The 15,668-nt window shown below is 41.3% G+C and overlaps 1 protein-coding gene across 3 annotated transcripts in view; it reads left to right on the forward strand.

Moving 5' to 3' along the window:
* Positions 1-15,668, forward strand: part of LOC309612373 (lutropin-choriogonadotropic hormone receptor) — a 61,701-nt gene that overhangs the window by 44,725 nt on the left and 1,308 nt on the right. For all 3 annotated transcript variants that reach the window (XM_082358163.1, XM_082358164.1, XM_082358165.1), the window contains one exon: positions 2,314-2,394. In XM_082358163.1, the coding sequence (XP_082214289.1) occupies positions 2,314-2,394 (81 nt within the window). The remainder of the gene's footprint in view (positions 1-2,313; positions 2,395-15,668) is intronic.

Raw genomic sequence — 15,668 nt, forward strand, 5'->3', positions numbered from 1 at the left:
TAATCAGATGAGGCACTAAGAGAGTGACACTAGAATGCCACTGTCTTAGAATCAACCTATTTATAATTAATCAACCAGCACGTGTTATCATCGTACACCTACTTTGTGCCTTGCATAGGTAGGTGCAGTTCTACCTGAAGCTTTTGAGGTAACCAAGAAGACAGACCACTCACTGTACTCAGAGAGCTATGCACTATTAACTGAGCTTCAAAGAATATTAACTGAGCACTCACCGTGTTCCAAACACTATGCAAAAGTCTGAAGATACAAAGATGAGTAAGAGCTCATCCCAACCATCAGAGTCACAGGCAGCTGTTTGGGGACAACACACATGACAGCCAATATTTAAGTCCAATACAGCAAATGTTATGATAGAGCTGAGAACAGAACAGAGTACTGTGGGAGAACAGAGGGAGAATTTCTAAATGGCAGCAGGGCTTATGGAAGGCTTCCTGAGGAAGTGACTTCTGCTGAGCCTTGAAGAACAGATAGGAGTCAGCTAGACACGTGTGGGGAAAAGCACACCAAGAAGATGGAATAGCTTGTGTGAAGGCACAAAGGCAAGAGACAGTGGGATGAAAGTCATTCAGAAAAACTAAAACAAGAAGACTTATGGTTACATGGAGGAGGATGAGTGAGGAGAGGAGACCAGGGAGAAGTGGGCTGTGATGGGCTCTGAGTACCAGGCCAAGTTGTTTAGAGGATGGGGAACCACTGAAGAATTCAAAACAGAATTACTCAGATTTGCTTTTGTAAGGTATCACTCTGGCAGCAAGGTGGAGGATGGGCTGGAAGTGAGCAAAGCTGGTGAGAGAACAACTAAAACAGAGGATACAGATGCCGGTTTATGATAAAGCTGATTCTGGACACCTCCACTTTTGTGGCAAAGAGGTCACATCACTTCTGAAATTACTGACATGTTAAAACTTTAGTTCAGGGGTTTTTTATTTCAGTAGATGAAAGAGACTACAACCTCCGGGTTAAAAAAAAAAAAAAAAAAAAAAAAACGGCATTACACAATTGTGGGCCAGTATCAAAGTGAGATGGGAATGCAGTCACACAGAGGTTGTCTTGATTGGAATTACAAGCTTCAACTGACTCCCTCTCTATCTCTAAAGCTAGAAACCTTGGATGTTAGTGAGGATGGAGAGCCTGAAGCTGGGTCAGTGGACTGTTTGTGCAAACTCTGGGTCACCCCTCTGTCCTGCAGCTGCTGTGTGGATAATGCACACAGCTGCCTCAGCAGATGGCCCCCAAACTCTCCTTGGTATCTATGATTAAAATTTCAAAAAAGATACAGGAGACAGAACCCAGTGCTATTATCTGAAGGCCAAGAACAACCACATTTCCTGTTAACTGTAGATTGGTTCACACGGAGTATCTCTAAGTATCAGATACAGAGCCAGCATCAAACACACACACAATCTCTCTCTCTCACTCCCTCTGTCTATCTCTCATGCAAAATAACAAGCTGATTAATTTTTGAAAGTGAGTCCAGTAGGTCAGAGAGTTCTTATATATTCTCCACCTTCCTGCTTTTATACAAAGTCATTCCTACAAGGAACTGTCTTGTTAATACTGGAGAAGAATAATACATAGAAATATGCATTCTGGATTGCTTCATTTCTCCTTCCTCCTCAGGAAAGGTTGAGGTTCGCACAGCCTGCTTTCCTTTCCGCTATTTCTTCACCCAGTTTTCCTTTGTGCCTCCCTTTGGTTTCATCTTAGGAAAAATATAAGTAGAGCCTTCTTTTAATTTCTTGACATTTTCCCCTTTCCATAGGCTAAATTTCTTAGAGGGAAACATGAAGGAATAGGGAGCAACCACATTATATTTCTGCACATAATCCAAAAAAGCAGAAAATTCACATCATAATGTCAGGTCCAGAATCTTCAAATCTTTACAAAAGAGATTCCCAGTTATAATTCAAAGCCTTGAACTCTGAATGGTTATTTGTTCATCAAGGCCGGTGTGGTGAGGAGCAAACCTTAATACACCACAAAGACAGCTTTTAATGAGCATTGAAAAATCCATGATTCAATGTGATACATTTAAGTTTTTTTCATCTCTAGAGCCCACACAAAAGACTTAGCATTCAGAAGCATTTTATCTAAGCTGGAAGCACGCTAATGATAATTCAGAAGCCTTTACTCTCTCCCAGGAAGCGTTTCAGATAGGACAATGGTGCAGAACACGAGGCTGGTGTAATAGGTAGAGGATTTGGATGAACAAAGCATAAATAGACATGATCAGGTTTAGTTTAAAGACCAAAAGCTCAACTGTGGTTGTTTGTTTGTTTTTACCTCTTTCAGGCAGAATTTTTCATTTTCCATTTTTAAAAACTTTTCCAAACAATGTGAAAGCACAGCAAGGAGACCAAATAATGAAACACTGTAAGTATTTGCATGCAAAGAAACTCGGGAAGCCATGTCTCATTGTGCGTGCATCTTATTATCAGTGCCAACGATTTCTTTTTTTTTTTTAACATCTTTATTGGAGTATAATTGCTTTACAATAGTGTGTTAGTTTCTGCTGTATAACAAAGTGAATCAGCTATACGTACACATATATCTTCATATCCTCTCCCTCTTGCATCTCCCTCCCACCCTCCCTACCCCACCCCTCTAGGTGGAAACAAAGCATCGAGCTGATCTCCCCGTGCTATGTGGCTGCTTCCCACTAGCTATCTATTTTACATTTGGTAGTGTATATAAGTCCATGCCACTCTCTCACTTCGTCCCAGCTTACCCTTCCCCCTCCCCATGTCCTCAAGTCCATTCTCTAACTCTGTGTCTCTATTCCTGTCCTGCCCATATGTACATCAGAACCTTTTTTTTTTTACATTCCATATATATGCGTTAGCATACGGTATTTGTTTTTCTCTTTCTGACTTACTTCACTCTGTATGACAGTCTCTAGGTCCATCCACCTCACTACAAATAACTCAATTTCGTTTCCTTTTATGGCTGAGTAATATTCCATTGTACATAAGGGCCACATCTTCTTTATCCATTCATCTGTCGATGCACACTTAGGTTGCTTCCATGTCCTGGCTATTGTAAATAGGGCTGCAATGAACATTGTGGTACATGACTGTTTTGAATTATGGTTTCCTCAGGGTATATGCCCAGTAGTGGGATTGCAAGGTCATATGATACTCCTATTTTTAGTTTTTTAAGGAACCTCCATACTGTTCTCCATAGTGGCTGTATCAATTTACATTCCCACCAACAGTGCAAGAGGGTTCCCTTTTCTCCACACCCTCTTCAGCATTTATTGTTTGTAGATTTTTTGATGATGGCCATTCTGACTGGTGTGAGGTGATTCCTCATTGTAGTTTTGATTTTCATTTCTCTAATGCTTAGTGATGTTGAGCATCCTTTCATGTGTTTGTTGGCAATCTGTATATCTTCTTGGGAGAAATGTCTATTTAGGTCTCCTGCTCATTTTTGGATTGGGTAGTTTATTTTTTTGATATTGAGCTGCATGAGCTGCTTGTATATCTTGGAGATTAATCCTTTGTCAGTTGCTTCGTTTGCAAATATTTTCTCCCATTCTGAGGGTTGTCTTTTCGTCTTGTTTATGGTTTCCTTTGCTGTGCAAAAGCTTTGAAGTTTCATTAGGTCCCATTTGTTTATTTGTGTTTTTATTTCCATTTCTCTAGGAGGTGGGTCAAAAAGGATCTTGCTGTGATTTATGTCATAGAGTGTTCTGCCTATGTTTTCCTCTAAGAGTTTTATAGTGTCTGGCCTTACATTTAGGTCTTTAATCCATTTTGAGTTTATTTTTGTGTATGGTGTTAGGAAGTGTTCTAATTTCATTCTTTTATTTTTTTTTTTTTTTTTTTTAATTTATTTATTTATTTATTTATTTATTTGGCTGTGTTGGGTTCTTCGTTTCTGTGCGAGGGCTTCCTCTAGCTGCGGCAAGCGGGGGCCACTCTTCATCGCGGTGCGCGGGCCTCTCACTATCGTGGCCTCTCTTGTTGCGGAGCACAGGCTCCAGACGCGCAGGCTCAGTAGTTGTGGCTCACGGGCCTATTGCTCCGCAGCATGTGGGATCTTCCCAGACCAGGTCTCGAACCCATGTCCCCTGCATTGGCAGGCAGACTCTCAACCACTGCGCCACCAGGGAAGCCCTAATTTCATTCTTTTAAATGTAGCTGTCCAGTTTTCCCAGCACCACTGATCAAAGAGGCTGTCTTTTCTCCATTGTATATTCTTGCCTCCTTTATCAAAGATAAGGTGACCACATGTGTGTGAGTTTCTCTGGGCTTTCTATCCTGTTCCATTGATCTATATTTCTGTTTTTGTGCCAGTACTATACTGTCTTGATTACTGTAGCTTTGTAGTATAGCCTGAAGTCAGGGAGCCTGATTCCTCCAGCTCCATTTTTCTTTCTCAAGATTGCTTTGGGGCTTCCCTGGTGGCGCAGTGGTTGAGAATCTGCCTGCCAATGCAGGGGACACGGGTTCGAGCCCTGGTCTGGGAAGATCCCACATGCCACGGAGCAACTGGGCCCGTGAGCCACAATTGCTGAGCCTGCGCGTCTGGAGCCTGTGCTCCACAACAAGAGAGGCCGCGATGGTGAGAGGCCCGCGCACCGCGATGAAGAGTGGTCCGCACTTGCCGCAACTAGAGAAAGCCCTCGCACAGAAACGAAGACTCAACACAGTCATATATAAATAAATAAATAAATAAATAAAAGAACGTGAATTTCAAAAAAAAAAAAAAAAGATTGCTTTGGCTATTCGGGGTCTTTAGGGTTTCCATACAAATTGTAAAATTTTTTGTTCTAGTTCAGTGAAAAATGCCATTGGTAGTTTGATAGGGATTGCATTGAACCTGCAGATTGCTTTGGGTAGTATAGTCATTTTCACAATGCTGATTCTTCCAATCCAAGAACGTGGTATATCTCTCCATCTCTTTGTATCATCTTTAATTTCTTTCAACAGTGTCTTATAGTTTTCTGCATACAGGTCTTTTGTCTCCCTAGGTAGGTTTATTCTTAGGTATTTTATTCTTTTTGTTGCAATGGTAAATGGGAGTGTTTCCTTAATTTCCCTTTCACACTTTTCATCATTAGTGTATAGGAATACAAGAGATTTCTGTGCATTAATTTTGTATCCTGCTACATTACCAAATTCATTGATTAGCTCTAGTAGTTTTCTGGTAGCATCTTTAGGATTCTCTATGTATAGTATCATGTCATCTGCAAACAGTGACAGTTTTACTTCTACTTTTCCTATTTGTATTCCTTTTATTTATTTTTCTTCTCTGATTGCTGTGGCTGAAACTTCCAAAACTATGTTGAATACTAGTAGTGAGAGTGGGCGACCTTATCTTGTTCCTGATCTTAGTGGAAATGGTTTCAGTTTTTCACCATTGAGAATGATGTTGGCTGTGGGTTTGTCACGTATGGCCTTTATTATGTTGAGGTAAGTTCCCTCTATGCCTACCTTCCAGAGAGTTTTTATCATAAATGGGTGTTAATTTTGTCAAAAGCTTTTTCTGCATCTATTGAGATGATCATATGGTTTTTCTCCTTCAATTTGTTAATATGGTTGATCACATTGATTGATTTGCGTATATTGAAGAATCCCTGCATTCCTGGGATAAACCCCATTTGATCATGGTGTATGATGCTTTTAATGCTGTTGGATTCTGTGTGCTAGTATTTTGTTGAGGATTTTTGCATATATGTTCATCAGTGATATTGGCCTGTAGTTTTCTTTGTGACATCTTTGGTTTTGGTATCAGGGTGATGGTGGCCTCATAGAATGAGTTTGGGAGTGTTCCTCCCTCTGCTATATTTTGGAAGAGTTTGAGAAGGATAGGTGTTAGCTATTCTCTAAATGTTTGATAGAATTTGCCTGTGAAGCCATCTGGTCCTGGGCTTTTCTTTGTTTGAAAATTATTAATCACAGTATGAATTCCACTGCTTGTGATTGGTCTGTTTATATTTTCTATTTCTTCCTGGTTTGGTCTCGGAAGGTTGTGCTTTTCTAAGAATTTGTCCATTTCTTCCAGGCTGTCCGTTTTATTGGCATATAGTTGCTTGTACTAATCGCTCATGATCCTTTGTATTTCTGCACTGTCAGGTGCTATTTCTCCTTTTTCACTTCTAATTCTATTGATCTGAGTCTTCTCCCTTTTTTTCTTCATGAGTCTGGCTACTGGTTTATCAATTTTGTTTATCTTCTCAAGGAACCAGATTTTACTTTTATTGATCTTTGCTATCATTTCCTTCATTTCTTTTTCATTTATTTCTGATCTGATCTTTATGATTACTTTCCTTCTGCTAACTTTGGGGGTATTTTTGTTCTTCTTTCTCTAATTGCTTTAGGTGTAAGGTTAGGTTGTTTATTTGAGATGTTTCTTGTTTCTTGAGGTAGGATTGTATTGCTATAAACTTCCCTCTTAGCACTGCTTTTGCTGCATCCCATAGGCTTTGGGTCATCATGTTTTCATTGTCATTTGTTTCTAGGTATTTTTTTATTTCCTCTTTGATTTCTTCAGTGATCTCTTGGTTATTTAGTATTGTTTAGCCTTTATGTGTTTGTATTTTTTACATATTTTTTCCTGTAACTGATATCTAGTCTCATACCGTCGTGGTTGGAAAAGATACTTGATACGATTTCAATTTTCTTAAATTTACCGAAGCTTGATTTGTGACCCAGGATATGATCTATCCTGGAGAATGTTCCATGAGCACTTGAGAAGGGACTCTATTCTGTTGTTTTGTATGGAATGTCCTATAAATATCAATTAAGTCCATCTTGTTTAATGTGTCATTTAAAGCTTGTGTTTCCTTATTTATTTTCATTTTGGATGATCTGTCCATTGGTGATAGTGGGGTGTTAAAGTCCCCTACTATGATTGTGTTACTGTCAATTTCCCCTTTTATGGCTGTTAGCATTTGCCTTTTGTATTGAGGTGCTCCTATGTTGGGTGCATAAATATTTACAATTGTTATATCTTCTTGGATTGATCCCTTGATCATGATGTAGTGTCCTTCTTTGTCTCTTGTAATAGTCTTTGTTTTAAAGTCTACTTTGTCTGATATGAGAATTGCTACTCCAGCTTTCTTTTGATTTCCATTTGCATGGACTATCTTTTTCCATCCCCTCACTTTCAGTCTGTATGTGTCCCTAGGTCTGAAGTGGGTATCTTGTAGACAGCATAAATACGGGTCCTGTTTTTGTATCCATTCAGCCAGTCTATGTCATTTGGTTGGAACATTTAATCCTTTTACATTTAAGGTAGTTATCAATATGTATGTTCCTATGACCATTTTCTTAATTGTTTTGGGTTTGTTATTGTAGGTCTTTTCCTTCTCTTGTGTTTCCTGCCTAGAGAAGTTCCTTTAGCATTTGCTGTAAAGCTGGCTTGGTGGTGCTGAATTCTCTTAGCTTTTGCTTGTCTGTAAAGGTTTAATTTCTCTGTCGAATCTGAATGAGATCCTTGCTGGGTAGAGTAATCTTGGTTGAAGGTTTTTCCCTTTCATCACTTAAATATGTCCTGCCACACCCTTCTGGCTTGCAGTGTTTCTGCTGCAAGATGAGCTGTTAACCTTACGGGGATTCCCTTGTATATTATTTGTTGTTTTTCCCTTGCTGCTTTTAATATTGTTTCTTTGTATTTAATTTTTGATAGTTTGATTAATATGTGTCTTGGTGTGTTTCTCCTTGGATATATCCTGCCTGTGACTCTCTGCACTTCCTGGACTTCATTGACTGTTTCCTTTCCCATATTAGGGAAGTTTGCAATTATAATCTCTTCAAATATTTTCTCTGTCCCTTTCTTTTTCTCTTCTTCTTCTGGGACCCCTATAATTTGAATGTTGGTGCCTTTAATGTTGTCCCAGAGGTGTCTGAGACTGTCCTCAATTCTTTTCTTTTTTTCTTTATTCTCCTCTGTGGTAGTTATTTCCACTATTTTATCTTCCCGGTCACTTATCCGTTCTTCTGCCTCAGTCATTCTGCTATTGATTCCTTCTAGAGAATTTTTAATTTCATTTATTGTGTTGTTCATCATTCTTTGTTTGCTCTTTAGTTCTTCTAGGTCCTTGTTAAACGTTTCTTATATTTTCTCCATTCTATTTCCAAGATTTTCCATCATCTTTACTATCATTACTCTGAATTATTTTTCAGGTAGACTGCCTATTTCCTCTTCATTTGTTTGGTCTGGTGGGTTTTTACCTTGCTTCTTCAACTGCTGTCTGCTATATTTCTCTGTCTTCCCATTTTGCTTAACTTACTGTGTTTGGGGTCTCCTTTTCGCAGGCTGCAGGTTTGCAGTTCCCGTTGTTTTTGGTGTCTGCCCCCAGTGGGTTAGTTTGGTTCTGTAGGTTGTGTAGGCTTCCTGGTGGAGGGGACTGGTGCCTGTGTTCTGGGGGATGAGGCTGGATCTTGTCTTTCTGGTGGGCAGGACCATGTCTGGTGTGTGTTTTCGGGATGTCTGTGAACTCAGTATGATTTTAGGCAGCCTCTCTGCTAATGGGTGGGGTTGTGTCCCTGTCTTGCTAGTTGTTTCGCATAGGATGTCCAGCACTGGAGCTTGCTGGTCGTTGAGTGGAGCTGGGTGTAAGCATTGAGACGGAGATCTCTGGGAGAGCTCTCGCCAATTGATATTACGTGGGGCTAGGAGGTCTCTGGTGGACCAATGTCCTGAACTTGGCTCTCCCACCTCAGAGGCTCAGGCCTGACACCCAGCTGGAGCCCCAAGACCCTGTCAGCCACACGACTCAGAAGAAAAGGGAGGAAAAAAAAAAAAAAGAAATAAAATAGTTATTAAAATAAAAAATTAAAAAATATTATTAAAATAAAAAAGTAATAAAAAAAAGAAAAGAAAGACGAGAGCAACCAAACCAGTAAACAAATCCACCAATGATAACAAGCACTAAAAACTATACTTAAAAAAAAAAAAAAAGACAGACAGAACACTAGGACAAATGGTAAAAGGAAACCTATACAGACAAAATCACACAAAGAAGCATACATATACACACTCACAAAAAGAGAAAGAGGAAAGAAAAATATATATACAAATATATATAAAAAAATAAAGGAAGAGAGCAACCAAATCCATAAACAAATCTACCAATGATAATAAGCTCTGAATACCAGACTAAGATAAACATAAAACCAGAAACAAATTAGAGGCAGAAAGCAAACCCCAAATCTTCAGTTGCTCCCAAAGTCCACCGCCTCAATTTTGGGATGATTCGTTGTCCATTCAGGTATTCCAGAGATGCAGGGTACATCAAGTTGATTGTGGAGATTTAATCTGCTGCTCCTGAGGCTGCCCAGAGAACTTTCCCTTTCTCTTCTTGGTTCGCACAGCTCCTGGGGTTCAGCTTTGGATTTTGCCCCGCCTCTGCATGTAGGTCACCCTCTGGTGTCTGTTCTTCGCCCAGACAGGAGGGGGTTAAAGGAGCAGCTGATTAGGGGGCTCTGGCTCACTCAGTCTGGGAGGAGGGATGGGTATGGAATGCGGGGTGAGCCTGTGGTGGCAGAGGCCTACGTGATGTTGCAACAACATGAGGCACGCCATGTGTTCTCCCAGGGAAGTTGTCCCTGGATCACGGGACCCTGGCAGGGGCAGGCTGCACAGGCTCCCAGGAGCAGAGGTGTGGACAGTGACCTGTGTTTGCACACAGGCTTCTTGGTGGCTGCAGAAGCGGCCTTAGCATTTTATGCCCATCTCTGGTGTCTACGCTGATAGCCGCAGCTCGCGCCCGTCTCTGGAGCTCCTTTAGGCGATGCTCTGAACCCCCTCTCCTTGCGCACCCCGAAACAATGGTCTCTTGCCTCTTAGGCAGGTCCAGACTTTTTCCTGGACTCCCTCCCGGCTAGCTGTGGCACACTAGCCCCTTCAGACTGTGTTCACGCAGCCAACCCCAGTCCTCTCCCTGGGATCTGACCTCCGAAGCCCGAGCCTCAGCTCCCAGCCCCCGCCCGCCCCGGCGGGTGAGCAGACAAGCCTCTCGGGCTGGCGAGTGCTGGTCAGCACCGATCCTCTGTGCAGGAATCTCTCTGCTTTGCCCTCTGCACCCCTGTTGCTATGCATTCCTCTGTGGCTCTGAAGCTTCCCTCCCACCCACCCCCCATCTCCGCCAGTGAAGGGGCTTCCTAGTGTGTGGAAACTTTTCCTCCTTCACAGCACCCTCCCAGAGGTGCAGGTCCCATCCCTATTCTTTGTCTCTGTTTTTTCTTTTTTCTTTTGCCCTACCCATGTACGTGGGGAGTTTCTTGCCTTTTGGGAAGCCTGAGGTCTTCTGCCAGCGTTCAGTAGGAGTCTTTCCACATGTAGATGTATTTTTGATGTATTTGTGGGGAGGAAGGTGACCTCCATGTCTTACTCCTCCGCCATCTTGAAGGTCTCCCAAGGATTTTCTTTTGATAAAAATCTTGGTTGGGGGCATGTTTGCAAAGCATTTTTTATAGTTTTAAAATGGGGATTCTTTTGTGGTTTTTTTTGCAAGTGGCATCCAGTTGATCAATTATCTCTTTCAACTGGTTAAAAATAAATACTTTTAAAAAACATACCTATATATTCATTCTACAGTTATATTAAATTCTCTTCAGGAATTAAAATTTTATTTGCAGGTATTCTGATGTCACTAAGGGCTTGTTTAATGATAGCCTCACTTGTAAGGATTTTCAATAGTCATGTGGTCAGCATTCCACAAAGATTAACTGATTGCAGGCACAGCCTCTACAAGTAGCCACTTCCCTTCAAAGAGACTTAGGCCACCTTGACCATTATGCTCTGGAGCTTAAATTATTCATACTTAACACTATCACTGACACACACTAGACGGGAGCTCCATTTCTATTCTACTGATTTTAACATTTTTCAGCTGCTTTGGCACTTCACATACCTTCAAATGTAAAAGAGCATGCCTCAAAAGATAATCCCAGTGTCCCTATGCCACATTTACTGTGATTTAGAAGTTTTATTATTTCCCTTCCACTCCCATCCCCTCCCCCATGTCCTTCAGGCTACAAAACCAGATGCCCTTCTAAGATACTTTGTCAATCTCCATTCCCTCTTCTACACCTTTTTTTTTCTTTTCTTTTCTCTTTTTTCCTATCAATCTGCAAGATATATAGAGTCAGCAGGGTAATACGATAGAAGGATCCTGGGCTTTGGAGCTCCTCAGAGTTGGATATGAATTCTTTTTCAAGATTTTTTTTTTTTTTTGATGTGGACCATTTTTAAAGTCTTTATTGAATTTGTTACAATATTGCTTCTGTTTTATGTTTTGGTTTTTGGCCACGAGGCATGTGGGATCTTAGCTCCTCGACCAGGGATCAACCCCACACCCCCTGCATTGGAAGGCAAAGTCTTAACCATTGGACCGCCAGGGAAGTCCCATGGATATGATTTGAGACTTTTTTCCTTAATTGTAAGGGACAGCAGAAATATCATTTGGCTTTCAGAACCATGAGAGTGAAGGGAGTTTTTAAAGATTGTGACAGCATCGAGGGTACCTTATATTATAGCCTGTATTCTTCTTTTCTTTTTTCTTCATTTAGGTCTGACACCAACTATCCTCCAGCATTCCTTTTCCTTACCATTCCCACTCTTCTCTCTCAGTACTCTCTCCATCATCACCTTCCACATAACTCTTTTGCAACCATATGGCATATTTTTTCTCATTAGTAGGAAACCACTTCTGGGTAGAGTCAATGGTACCATCAAGGGGTGTTATGGGGGAAGAGGAGACTTACTTCAGTCTCAGTAACCATCAGCCCCTACCACTCCACGCCTTTCAAAATGAGCATCCAATCTTGAGTTTACTATGCTAACACTGTTTTAAAACAAGTCCTCTAATCTTCAGCATCCCCAAAACTACCTGAAATTAACACATAATCTAAGTAAAAAGAGTGTGTTCCCTGTGAAAGCATCTTGTGTGGTAAGTCCCCTTCCTTCCCTTCCCACCAGATTGCTATGCCTGAGTCCCTGGAGTTTAGAAATTCTAGAGCCAGCCACTAAGTCTTATCTGCTCTCCCCAAGATATTACGGTGCCCTTACTGCTATGGTTGGCCCCACTGTCCTCCTAAAATCCCTGTCTTTTCTCCTGCCTGTTGATTGTAACTGGAGCAATCGTGCTACTGCTTCTCCTTCCTCTGACTCAATATTGCTAAGCCCATCCAAGTCCATTCACACTCCCTGCACAGCCTTCAGTACTAAAGACAGCTCCATGCTGGGTTTTGTCAACAGTCACGTTGTTGCCCTCAGGAGCCATCCCAGGACACATGTAAGTAGCAGCAGGTAGGTTTTTGGTCTGAAGACGAATCACCAAGGAGAAGAATTGCTAGACATGTGCCCAGTAGGGCAAAAAAAGAAAGAGCAAGGGACCAGGGGAATGGGAAAGGGAACTTTTTTAAAATTTATTTTATTTATCTATTTTTGGCTGTGTTGGGTCTTCGTTGCTGCACGCAGGCTTTCTCTAGTTGCGGCAAGCAGGGGCTACTCTTCATTGCGGTGCGCGGGCTTCTCATTGTGGTGGCTTCTCTTGTCGTGGAGCGCAGGCTCTAGGTGCGCAGGCTTCAGTAGTTGTGGCACGCGGGCTCAGTAGTTGTGGCTCTTAGGCTCTAGAGCGCAGGCTCGGTAGTTGTGGCCCACAGGCTTGGCTGCTCTGCAGCATGTGGGATCTTCCCGGACCAGGGCTCAAACCCGTGTCCCCTGCATTGGCAGGCGGATTCTTAACCACTGCACCACCAGGGAAATCCAAGGGAACATGTTTGACCTCTTAGTGATATAAGTTTATTCAGAAATCATGGCAGAATTTTTAGTGGTTTTAAATTAGTGCTTCTAATAGCAGCTGAAGTAGTTTTAATAGGGGAAAGCAGTAAGGGAAACTAAAGTGGCAATAGTTGGAAAGTTTTCATCTGATTAAATAAAGGCTATTATTTTGTAGGACTCATCCAGGGAACTTGCTTAAAGTGCAGATTCCTGGGCTCTGTCCCTAGAGAGTTAGATTCAGGGTCTGAAGTAAAGCCAGGAATCTTCATTGTAACAAAGACTCTGGTGATTGTGATGCAAGTGGTCCAAGGACCACACCTGGAAAAATAGTGACTGAGAGATAGTGAAGTAGAAGAAAGGTCCCTGGACCATGCATATGAAGACCTAGCATTGCCACTAGTGCCTAGTGCTGAGGGACCTGAGGCAAGTCACTTACCTCCTTTAATCTTGGTCTCCTTACCAATAAAATGAAGGGTTCAATGAGCTGGTCTTTAAGGACCTTGCCAATGGTAAGAAAAAACCTATTTTCTCTCATCATTCTTATAACCACCATATATCTTTAAAGATTTAAAAATTAGGTAATTAGGGCTTCCCTGGTGGCGCAGTGGTTGAGAATCTGCCTGCCAATGCAGGGGACACAGATTCGAGCCCTGGTCTGGGAAGATCCCACATGCCGCGGAGCAACTAGGCCCGTGAGCCACAACTACTGAGCCTGCGCGTCTGGAGCCTGTGCTCCGCAACAAGAGAGGCCGCGATAATGAGAGGCCCGCGCACCGCGATGAAGAGTGGCCCCCGCTTGTCACAACTGGAGAAAGCCCTCACACAGAAACGAAGACCCAACACAGCCCAAAATACATAAATTAATTAATTAATTAATTAAAATATTTTTTAAAAATTAGGTAATTATACTGATGTGCATGAGGACAAGCAAATATGCTTATATTTAATAATAAAACAAGTGAGGTTCCTATGCAGTCTCCTGTGTGTGGCAGCAGTACTTCTCCAGTTCCAGTGTGGTTTCTATGATATGCTAGCACGTTTTTGGAGTCCCTAGTCATAGATTTCTTTTCCATTTTTTTTTCTAAATCTGTGTTTTTTCCCTTAGGTAATTGTATTGCTCAAATATATCATTTTATCTACTCACTGTATTAGGTACACACTTCCTTCTACAGAAAATGAGAAGCTAAGTTTTAAGACTAGAGAAAAATGCTTTTAATGTGTGAGGAACTCTAAGGTGAAATACATATTTGTAATGGCCCAGACAGAAAAATTATGCCCCTTTCTCCACCTCCCAAGATTGTATTAGCCAACTGTGGGCAAAGAGAAAATTTGTTAAGCCTACATGCATCATACTGTATCATTCATTGTCTCTGTATCCTCTCAATTCCTTTCCAAGCCAGCATCACCCTGGTTTATTCATTCCACAAACATTTACTGAATGGATACTCTGAGCTAAAACTATGTGAGGCACTGAGATTTTAGATATAAATAAGATCTAATCCCCTGACTTCAAGGCTATTAAAGAATAGCCTCACAGACTATGAAAGAAGACATGCATTATCACATAATGGCAATATAGTTTGAGAATTACAACAGTACTTAAGTGCAGCCATGGCTGAGAGAAGGGGTGATAAACTCCTTAGAGGTGTAGAATCAGGAAAGGCTTCATAGAGATGCTTATCTTTAAAGATCAGGAGGAATTCTCCAGAGAAATGAGGAAAGAAAGGGAAGAAGAAACAGCACATTCAAATGCAAAGGGATGAAACAGTAGAACTTACTCTGAGAGCTACATGTCATTTCATGTGACCAAAGGGTTGCACAGGGGATTTGCAAGAGATAGTTATGAGAATCTCTAACATTCACTGAGCACTTAATAGGTGTCAGGCATTATCCTGAACAATCTACATGTGTTAATACATTTAATCCTTAGCACAACCCTAATGAGGGAGGTATGATTATTATCCCTATTTGGCAAATGAAGAATCTGAGGTACAGAGATGTTAAATAACTCTCCCAGGTTTACACAGCCAGTAAAAGCTGGAACCCAGGCAGTCTTGCTTTAGAGCCCACGTTCTGCACTGTGCAGCGCGACTGCTTCTTAGAGACTGGAGAAGGAGACAGAACGAAGATCAAGGAGAGACTCAGAGGTCATCACAAGGAGTCTGGAGTTTATCCCCTAGCCAATGAGAAACTAGGAAATGTTTGAATTAATATATTTGTGCGTAAGAAAGGCCATACAGAAGGAATATACAGATGGACTAGAAGAGGGCTAAAACTAGAGGAAGGATGCCAGGAAGAAAACTAATGTAATTGTCCCTTAAGAGAAAATGAAAATCTGAACTCAAGCAGTAGCAGTGTGGCTGGGAGTAAGGGAGAGGCGGAGGTGGGACTATTCCTTCTCTAGGGACAGAGCCCCTCTTCAATCCACTCTCTGAATTTGACTCATTCTGTAAGAAATATCTATTTAAAACTATTTCTTCCTATTGTTCATGACTCTATTCTTCCTCTGCTCCTAAATTTCTATCGAGTAACCTATCCTTGGTTTCTATTTCTCAACTGGGCTATCTGATTAGCCAGAGGCTTAAGTGCAAGCATGTCCTTCAGTAGCTGATGATCTTTAACAATGTGAGCCTTCCAATCCCATTTGCGTTCTACTACAGACAGACAGCTTGATAACAGTTTGGTTGACAACTAAAGGAGATAAATAGCTAAGAAACTGTCAAGAAAGGGTTCTTTTACATTGAGCAAGCAAGATTATGTCTCTAAATTTGTTTTCCAAAGAAAATCATCCTCTATACACAGCTTCATTAAGTCTTTGCATCATTGTGTAAAATCTACATATTAAAAAAAAAGTCTAAATGGCTTTTCATTCCCTTCTTAAGGAAATCCTACATCAGTTCAGAGTTCTCAGA

This window comes from Balaenoptera borealis, assembly GCF_965194805.1.
Source record: "Balaenoptera borealis genome assembly, chromosome: 15".
Classification (NCBI taxonomy): Eukaryota; Metazoa; Chordata; class Mammalia; order Artiodactyla; family Balaenopteridae; genus Balaenoptera; species Balaenoptera borealis.